General features: G+C 49.8%; 1 protein-coding gene across 3 annotated transcripts in view; it reads right to left on the minus strand.

The window, feature by feature from the left end:
* hivep1 (HIVEP zinc finger 1) overlaps positions 1–9,736 on the minus strand; it is a 29,083-nt gene extending 19,347 nt beyond the window's left edge. For 2 of the 3 annotated variants that reach the window (XM_084484375.1, XM_084484373.1), the window contains exons 1-2: positions 9,660–9,736; positions 6,140–6,272 (exon numbers count right to left, since the gene is read on the minus strand). In XM_084484375.1, the coding sequence (XP_084340501.1) occupies positions 6,140–6,179 (40 nt within the window). In that variant the 5' untranslated portion in view covers positions 6,180–6,272; positions 9,660–9,736. Of the gene's footprint in view, positions 1–6,139; positions 6,273–9,253; positions 9,559–9,659 lie in introns of those variants that run through there. The other variant, XM_084484374.1, reaches the window with a different exon arrangement.
* Positions 9,737–10,518: the final 782 nt, after the last annotated feature.

Here is a 10,518-nt window from a genome sequence, read left to right on the forward strand (position 1 = left end):
ATCAGAGCGCTCGCCTGCCGCTCAAACTGAAAGTATGAGCAGAGGTACGACCGCCAATAGCGGCCCACCAGACGAACACTAAAAAGTCAACCATTCAAAACCGTAACGCACTCTACAAACAATGGTCTGCAAAATGGAAACCTTGCTTGAACCAGTACATCTGAACAGTATTATCACAGTATTACCAAGGAGTCCCAAGGTGAACGAGTACTTCACAAATACCTGAAGCAGCAGCACAGTGACTCAACAGGCACTGTGTGTTATCTCTTTGAACGAGCCGGGTGACAAATAGGTTTCCTGCGGGCCAGGTGTGACGGCTGCATCGCTTCCTGCCGGTGGCTTCGGTTATTAGTCAGCAATCAATCAGCCACTACTGTTCCAGGGGCCCCTTGTGGGCCCCGGAGCCCTCGTAAGACAGACCTGATAATCCACAACATCAGAAGGGACAGAAGAGAACGCGGTGAGCCGTTTGTTGCTGAGCTCAAGTCTCTATGTTTAAATGTGCTTTATTAATCCCCGGTGGGAGATTAGGGTCTACCACAGGGTCTTCAAAAAGGTGATCCAGTAAATAAAATAAGGAGACATACAGAAAGATCTTTATACACACTATGAGCAGCAGAAACGTAAGAGCCATATTATGTGAAATGCAAACATTTTTGACGTGAAAATGACAGTTGGTGAAGCGTCGTTTCTGTCCGACCAGCTGCTAAAGAAGCCAGCCCGCGGTGCGCCAGCACTAAAACCAACCGACGCAGGAAGGAATAGACATTATCCCGGCTGCAGGATGGTAAAGTGGCCGTATTCTATTTCATTCACACACAAAAGCTGGCAGTTAAAATCCCTGCCTCTCTCTGCATTGCCACCCCCTCCCCCCCCCTCCCCCCACCTCTCCCTGTCGCACGGTTTCCCTCCGTTTTCCTCCCGCATCCCAGAAGCGGGAGCGTCTCCGAGGTGAGCGCTAAGCTAAACAGACGTCCCCACGCCGGTTCCAGCCCGTCTGTTGTAGTTACCGTTGCTAAAACCTTGCGTTGTTCCCCGCCTCTGGGAGAGAGAGTTCCCCTTTGTGTGACTCTCACCACCATCTCCTCCTCCTCACACACACACACACACACACACACACACACACACACACACACACACACACACACACACACACACACACACACACACACACACACACACACACACACACACACACACACACACTTGAAGGTAGTGCACGGAAACACCGGTTTGGCTGCCTAAGCATGACACAACGTGTAAAAATCCTCTCCCGCCCGCCCATAAACGTTAACCCTTCCAAGGCAGCGCTATGAAATGCCAGCCCTCGAAGCGCAGGAAAAACAAAGTGAAAACCGTACTGTGGTGGGAATTCATTAAAGAAGTGGGATCGAATGCAAACCCCATGGCAACAAATGCAAAAAACGTGCAACTGCAAAATGGGGGACGGGAGGGGACGGGACTCCCCCCCCCACCCGTCCCCCATTTTGCGGTTGCACGGTTGCAGTTTTTGGATTTGGATTTTACACAGCTTTTGCATTTCTTACAAACCATCACTTCATTCATCTCTTCACTGGCCTGATTCCATGAGTGATGGAGAGTCCCGGGATGAGATGGGGGGGGGGGGGGGGGGGGGGGGTGTTTAGTGTTCAGGACCTGGAGGTGGACTCCTAGCCCAGGCCTGACCGGAGGCTGACTTGTAAGGACCAGAGTAGGGTGGGGTGTGGGGGGAAGGGGGGGGGGGGGTTTAGAAGAGGTCAACCAGCATTCAACACAGCTTCATACGACGAGCACTCTACCCCGGGCTGACACACTGTCAAGGGAGTCGTCTTACAATCGATCATAAACTTTCCTCTTTTTTTTGCCAGTATTTTTATATTTTTCCGATAAGAAATATACAATTTAATCTTAGTTAAGTTTTAAACTGCTGTTTTTACAATCGGTCGGTTATGGCCGTGGTCCGTTAGCGTTGCGCGACGGCGGTGTGGCATCGATCCGGGGGCCAGACGGTTCAGTCACACTACTGCTACCGGGGAGCGGCTCGTCGTTTGGGGAGTCAGGCAGACTCTGGCCCCAGGCGCCGCGTCTTCCAGCAGAGACAGCTGTTGCTTCACATCAGGAGCTCCAGTTAAAGACGCTTAGAGGAGTTTTATTTGACGTCTGTTGGACACCTGCGCTCTAGCTAGCTAGCCCCCCCCCCCACCCACCCTGCTATCATCATCATCATCATCATCATCATCATCATCTCCTGTCTGGCTTCTGTTTCTGTTCGCTCTCTGGCTGCAACACAAGGAGAATATATCTTACGCTGAAGGAATAGTCATGGGAAGGTAAATCGATTATAGAATATACTGGTATTTTTAATTAAAAAAACAAATCCAAACAGGACCGATATGAGATAACCAAATAAAAACAATCCAAATCACACTTGATCAAATCATCAGGTATGCTATCAGCATCAAACACGTGACACAGAAATGTGGATTCACCCAAACACTCTCTCGCCCTCACCCTCTCACCCTCCCTCCACATCCGTCATCACTTGGGGACGTTCTCCACCCAGGTAGCACACCTGTGCCTTCACAACGATACAGCTGTTGTTGTTGTTGTTGTTGTCGGTGCAAAACCGCATGGTGGAGAAGGGCGGGTCGGCCGGGCAAGGCGTTTTAACGGTTTGTTTTAATTGGATGACAGGAATGTCAGTCATCTTCCACCAGCGAGGGGATGCCCTGTATACATTGTTACACATTGTTTATAGATTGTTTAAAGGGCATTGCAGGGAAAGGTCGGGAGAACACTGCAGCATGTTGGGCTGTTTGGATTATTATTGTCATCAGAGATAAATCTATGGATTTGTTTTGGAATTGGTCAGTTATTATTCTCAATCATGGGATTAGAAAACCTTGGGAATAATGTCCAACCCATTAGTAACGGCCAAGGAAAATAGTAATATTTGCATTTGTCAAGCAGCAGAAATTAAGTATTTGGTTCCTTAGCTGGTATTTGGACTTGATCAATGACTCGCTGGATTTAAAATCAAAAGAATGCAAACAGACAAGTGACCAATGCAGCAGGTCAACACACACACACATACACACACACATCAGAACGCACACACACACACACCACTGGGACGAACATCAGTATGCAAGCAAACACGCAGTGGGTCAAGTCAACACACACACACACACACACACACACACACACACACACACACACACACACACACACACACACACACACACACACACACACACACACACACACACACACACACACACACACACACGCAGTAACCGTGCATCTGTCACCCTAATGACTTGCGGGACCGTGTCGTTACCGAGTGCCAAAACATTTAAGCTGCTTAAGAAGGCGCTTTGCAGAGGGAGGTTGTGGTTTTGAGGAGGCTCCGGGGCCCCCTCCGGCCGGGCTCCGGGGCCCCCTCGAGCCGGGCTCCGCCTGGGGTTTCCATGACAGAGAGGGGGCCGTCCACGGAGCTCCGACCTGCACTGGGAAACTGGAACACTGCTATGACTTCAGCTTTTCCCCTTCAGTGAGCTTGGACTGGGGGGCTCTGTGGATGTCCACCGCAACGGAGGAGGAGTGTGTGTGTGTGTGTGTGTGTGTGTGTGTGTGTGTGTGTGTGTGTGTGTGTGTGTGTGTGTGTGTGTGTGTGTGTGTGTGTGTGTGTGTGTGTATGTATACATCTAGGCATGTGTATTTGTGTGCGACATGCATGTGTGCAACAAGCATACTTGCGTGAGTGAGTGAGTGAGTGAGTGAGTGAGTGAGTGGGTGAGTGAGTGAGTGGGTGAGTGGGTGAGTGTGTGGAGAGGACCAGAGGTGAGGGGAAAGAGTGCATCATCAGAGCTGCTTGGAGACCAGCTGTTTGAGGAAAGTAAACACAAGAGAAGGAGGGAGGGGGGAGGAGAGGGGGAGGGATGGGAGAGGAAGGGAGTTCCTGATTTCCTTCTTTATTGCCCACAAACTGCGTCAGGGGATTGCCAAAACACACAATCAGGTTCTCACTGTTACACACACACACACACACACACACTGCAGCACAAGAGGACACACACAGACACTGTCATTTGATAAAGAAAAGTGTGTCAGGTCACGGTGTTGCAGTGAGAGCAAATTTGCGGATGTTGCTTTGACGTGGTTGTCCGCACACACGCACGCATGCACGCACACACGCACGCACACACGCACGCACGCACGCATGCACACGCACACACACACACACATACACAGGAAATGCAGACTTTGGGTAGCCTTCAAAACAACCCAAAACGAAACCTAGGCGCCTCATGCGTTCACCACCAGTAAGCACTCACACAGACACCTGCGTCTAGCTTATCTGCAGAGTTAAACGCATCATACGCAGCGATACCGGTGAGTCTCTGTTGGATGTTTTAGGGTTGCTAGGCTAGCTCACGTATGCTAGCGCTTCCAAAAATACCGTTCGTCATCACAGCAGATCTCAAGTGCGTGATAGTCAGAAACACTGCCAGAGTCTACCTCTGCTCACGAGCAAGGCACCGTGGACCAATTGTTGATTTTTGCAACACAAAAATCGAATGAGACTGATAGAAGTAAACAATTATTGAGCATTCACAGCGAAAATAAGTGGAAAAATCCAAAGCATAAACTGTGCGTCTGTGACCAACTGAGAATAATTGAAATAAAACATTTATTTTATAATCCAGATATTCAGTCTGCCTTACTGCCTTGCTCTTTCAGCTCTAGGCCGCTAAAAACTAAATAAATCCTGTTAATATTTATACATTCGCTACAATACAGTAAACAACTGGAAGAAAAAATAGCCTTAAAACATTCCTTATTTGGTTGCCTTTTGTATATTTTTCCCCTTATCCGCCGCCATAAAACTGAAATATTTATGGCTGAGTAATTTCAGTGAATTCAAAACAGCAGGATGTGTTTGTTTAATTTTTAAGAAAATATTTAAAAACGGGCCCACAGCTACCGGGCAGCCAGATCTTCTATGGTCTGTTGATGTGGCGGTTGTGACTGGAACTCAAACACTGCGTTCTGCTTTTCCCCGTTCTAACCCAAGACATCTGTCCGGGGTGGAGAAATGACAACCGCCATCTGTTGACGTGTTGGTAGTTTCTGGGAACACGTTTACAACAGCTCCTCCCCAGAAAACGTACATGTGTTAGCCAAAAGAAACGACAGTTGGACCAAATTCGTTCACTGGACCACGGTGAAACAAAACCGTCTAGCTTGTTTTAACGCAAGTCTTTGGAAAACACTTGGAATACTTTTACAAAAAAATTCAAGGCGTGCCAAACCGACAGAACAGTGGAGCCAGAGAAGTTAAAAGGCAACCATAACATCCAGGAACACCCCATATCTGTGTGTGACTGAGAAGCACTTGTTAACCATCAACACAAACCAGATCTCTCTGGTTAAGTGCAGGAACACAAGGAGTATCCCGAACCAGACCACCGTAAGGCGAGAGCAGGGAACCACCCTGTAGATGGTAAATGGACTGCCTTTACACAGCGCTTATCTAACCAGTGGCCACTCAAAGCGCTTTACAATATTGCCTAACATTCAGCCATTCATGCACACATTCACACACCGACGGCGGAGTCAACCATGCAAGGCGATACCCAGCTCGTCAGGATCAGTTAGGGTGAGGTGTCTTGCTCAGGGACACCTTGACACTGAGCTAGGAGGAGCCAGGGGATCTAACTAGCAACCTTCCAGATATACCCGTCAACCTGCTCTACCTCCTGAGCCACATGCCGCGACCCCCAGTAAGGGAGCTAAATGGCAGACTCACAGCAGGTGACTGAACATCATGTCACCGATAAAAAAAAGGACCGGCCTCCATCCACCCGTTCTTCCACAGACAGGTACAGACTGCTTGGGGAATCCATGGCAGGGGGCCAGGGACCCTTAAGAAAGCAACAGCACCAAACGAGTGTCACAACTTATTAACAACAAACACAATCACCCACTTGTCTCTGTATAATACAGCTTTCGAAAATATAAAGAGCTCACGCAGAATCAACACAAACTCAACTCAAAGTTTGTGTTGCTCTCTGAGCGGCGGTGTCGGTACGGGCTCAGCGAGGGATGGAGTGACGGTAGAACCGGGAGGACTCACCTTTCAGGTTCTTGGGGTGGTTCTGTTTGGTGCGCGGCATCTTCTCTTGTGCATCCCGGGTCACAGCGACATCATCGTGCTGGAGGAGGGTTCTGACGGTCAGGGCCGGACTGGGACACACTCTTCAGCAGAACTACGGAGACAAACAGAATGCAGATTTATTATGGGGAGACGTTTCTGCATTTCTGCACTTTTCTTTGCGACAGCGTTGTTATTGTCCTAGACTTTCTCCTGGGACACTCGACCCTAATTTCATGCCCAGGATTAACAAAGTACAGCTTTATCTCAAGGAACAAAAACACACACACACACACACACACACACACACACACACACACACACACACACACACACACACACACACACACACACACACACACACACACACACACACACACACACACACACACACACACCCCCCTCAGTGACCATTCGTGAAACTTAAAAGCAACGGATCCATCCATGGTGAAACTGTGGCGGCCATAGTGGCCATGTTGGACGTCCAGCGTTCAACATGGCCTCCTCCGTCTTCAGAACCGCGTCCACGTTTAAACAAGCTGCTCTCCTCAACCCCGCCTCCACAGAACCTGCTGCTCTGCAACGCGTGGGGTGCGTTTGTTTTTCATATACAGTTGTGCAGTGCAGACCAAGCCATGGTTCTGTCAGCGGAGGGGGGGGGGGGGGGAGAGAGGAAGAGAGGAGGAGAGGAGGAGAGGAGGAGAGGAGGAGAGGAGAGGAGAGAAGGGGGTAGACATGTGTTCCTCTCAATAACAATACAACCTCTGCAGTCATCCGACACCCTCAATCTCAACACAAAGACAGCCAGGTCGACCGCTGAGTTTATTGGGGGAGAAACGCCTGTTAGAGACGTATAGGGAGAAGGAGAGCGAAACATAGGTAGAAGGAGAGCGAAACATAGGTAGAAGGAGAGAGACACATAGGGAGAAGGAGAGAGACACATAGGGAGAAGGAGAGAGACACATAGGGAGAGGTAGGTAGAGATAGAGATAGAGTAGAAGAGATATAGGTACTGATACTGTAGAGTGGTAGAGAGATATAGACAGAGAGGTAGAGATATGGGTAGAGCGGTGGAGATATGGGTAGAGAAGTCCAAGGTAGCGGAAGAAAGAGGTAGGGAACGAGAGGAGCAGGAAAGAGAGGCGAGTTAAAGAGAGAGAGGTAAGGGGAAATAGAGAGAGAGATAAGGGGAGAGAGAGCAGATGTGGAAAGTGGGGGAGGTCGCGGAGGAGATAGGAGGGGAGGGTATGATGTGTCACTATGGGGCAACGTGTCCGGGAGTCTGACGTACGCCTCGTCAGACAAAGATCAGGTACGGCGGGGGAGAGACAATGGGATCCTTAATAAGCGAGGCTGGGGGGGCTGGGGGGCTGGGGGCAAAGGGTGGGGCTCTCCGGCGGGCCGTCTCCCTGTTCCAGTAAGGACTTTATGAGCATATGCAAACATCGCCGGAGGAACGGAACACATTTGGCTCTGTGTGTGTCTCAATGCCCTCTTGAACTGTTAGAGCGCCGTTTTTTAAAGGCCGCAATGCAAATTTTGGTCTTCGTGAAAACATGGAAATTATGAGGAGGAGGAGGGGAGGGGGGCAGGTTAAACGCTACTTAAAGCCCGACCTTTGAGAACCTAGAACAACCACAGCACTGCGAATCGTTCCATTCATCTGCATAATGAATGATACACAGAATGAAAAAAAAAAAAAAAATTAAATCTCTCCTCTCTCTCTCTCTCTCTGCATTGTCAGGGCGCAGAGAAACCATATATAACCATATTACAACCCAACATCTGCAAGAGCCCACAGCGGTTTCTCCGTTAAACGAGGCTTTAAGTGAATCGTTTGTGGGGACCGAGGACGCTTAGGGATATATCGCCTGTCGACGCACGTGCAAAGCCAACAACAACACTCGGTATAACGGGGGACAGCCTTTTGTGTTCTCCAGGCGCTAATGTTACATAACAGTTACTACGACCGGTGGCTGATTTATTTTCCACCATTCGCTACACAACTACATGTGGCGCTACAGCGATGACCTCATCTCACGGTGGAACTCGCTGTAGGATGCAGCCCGAGACACACAGCGCATGCACCAGTTCACACACGACACACACATTAAAAAAAGAAGACGAGACATTTTACGTGCACATGCGCTCACCTGGCAACCCTCGAATAAGTAGCCTATTTCTGCGCGCGTGCGTGTGTGTGTGTGTGTGTGTGTGTGTGTGTGTGTGTGTGTGTGTGTGTGTGTGTGTGTGTGTGTGTGTGTGTGTGTGTGTGTGTGTGTGTGTGTGTGTGTGTGTGTGCGATCGTCTTCAGGTCTACCTGCTCATCTGTCTGTCTGTCTCTTATGCAGGCAGATCTATATTTCAGGAAATACCCCAACACACACGCACACGGGGGGTGTGGGTGGGGGGCAGCAGGCGTCAGATCAGCATGCACGTACTCGAAGGTGGTCGCTCCATCCTCTCCGTAGTAGTACACACCTGAGCGTCCCATGCCACAAACATGTCCTCCAACCATGTGATGACCCAGCCCCCTCATCACGCACGTCACATTCCCTCACAACATCATGCGTTTGCGTCAACAAGAAAACAAATACAAATAGGATACCCGTGATGCGATCACAATCGATAAATCGGTTAACGTAAAATCAAATAGCGGGCTTCACAACGCCGATGATCTCCGTGCTCCGTAGACAAACATAACAAATTAACATTAGCCCAGGTTAAGGTGAACAGGCGGCGACGCGCTTTGCAGAGCGAGGCGCGCATCAGTATTCCACGCCTGTTGCGAGCAACACACGAGCGCCATGTAAAGAGGGCGGAGCCAGGGAAAACCCCTCGCCGTCTCCGCACCGCGCGCACGATCCCCGGGACGCTTCCCATGCACACAACGTTACAGCCCAGCCCACACACACACACACACACACACACATACACACACACACACACACACACACACACACACACACACACACACACACACACACACTGCACCGCTTCATCGGTTCACCGTGAAAGCTACGAGTGTGAAAATGGCGGGGAGAAAATAAAAGAAAAACCCACACCATCATCAACTGAACTGGTGTCCCCACTTACCTACAGTGTAAAGCAGCAGTCTGTCTGCACGAGCGGTACACGTTGCGTAGTGAGCGCGAGAAAGCCCCAAGTTGCCCACACGACTCACTGTCCGACTCACTGCAGAAGTCTATGGCCGACAATCGCGCACCAAAACAACCGTTGTGTGTGACAGACAGGCGAGCGAACCGCAGCGGTGTCGAAGCCTATTTCCACCCCAAAATGTGACATTCCAGCCATGCACAGAGCGAGAAAAGCCCCTTTCCTCTCTCTCCCTTTGAAAGCCAGACACAACAATTAGGGCATTGATAAAGAGCCCACTCGGGTCCGAAAAGGCGTCGCTGAGCCAACACGAGATCCCTTATGAATGCCGCGACTTGGAGCACACAAAGCGAGGCGCGAGGAGACTGGATTAATGTATACTCACAGGTGCAGTCCTAGCTATTGTCAGGCATTTCTGCGGGAACACACCATTGGGATTTAGGGGGAGAGGTCTAGATTTTCTCTTTTCACCTTCTCTCTCACTTTCTATTGCAGGAAACAGGCAGGCCCACTGACGTCACCGGGGGTCCCGTCTCCGCCTCCTAACCGCAGAATGACAACTACAAGGGGGGGCGTCCGACGGCCGCACGTCGCCGTGTTTATCTCAACTAAATTACGTTTTAAACACGCACGACTCGTCTTTATCGATGTATTTGCTTTACTTTAGAGCCGAACTGCGTTGTTTGTTCGTTTAAACGCCGCGGGACGTTCAAATGACGAGAAGATCGACGGCGTCGCTTGTCGTGGACCCCCTTGCGGTGGCCCCCTCTGCACATAGTTTAGGACTGACGGTTTTCCCGGAGGTTCCTTGTTGTCAGGTCACGTTGTGCCCCTCCACCACTACCGACCGACCGGGCTTTCCCATGCAAACAGCCGCTGTAGGGAGAGAGCAATGAGGATCTCTGCATCCGCCGGGACGGAAGCATTTTTTGGCGGGCCCACTGACTGTAGGCCTTCAGCAATAAAAGCGAGGTTTCTTTTCATCGACGACGACTCTCGCAGCCATATAGGGACCTTTTTGTTGTAGCCTGCAGTATGCATAAGAATAGATCATTCTTTATTTGATTTGCACACCATTTATGAAAGATAATAACAAATACAGTACGTCCTTTTATAAATGGGCTTCAAGCTAAAATGGGCATCCGTAACGAGGATTATTTTAGGTCAATGGTTTGGTGCAAAATGGGTCTGGGATTTCTTTACCTTTCGAAATCAGTTGCCACCAATCCCATTCACAGGTTGGC

Source organism: Micromesistius poutassou (genome assembly GCF_964030765.1).
Source record: "Micromesistius poutassou genome assembly, chromosome: 20".
NCBI classification, from domain to species: domain Eukaryota; kingdom Metazoa; phylum Chordata; class Actinopteri; order Gadiformes; family Gadidae; genus Micromesistius; species Micromesistius poutassou.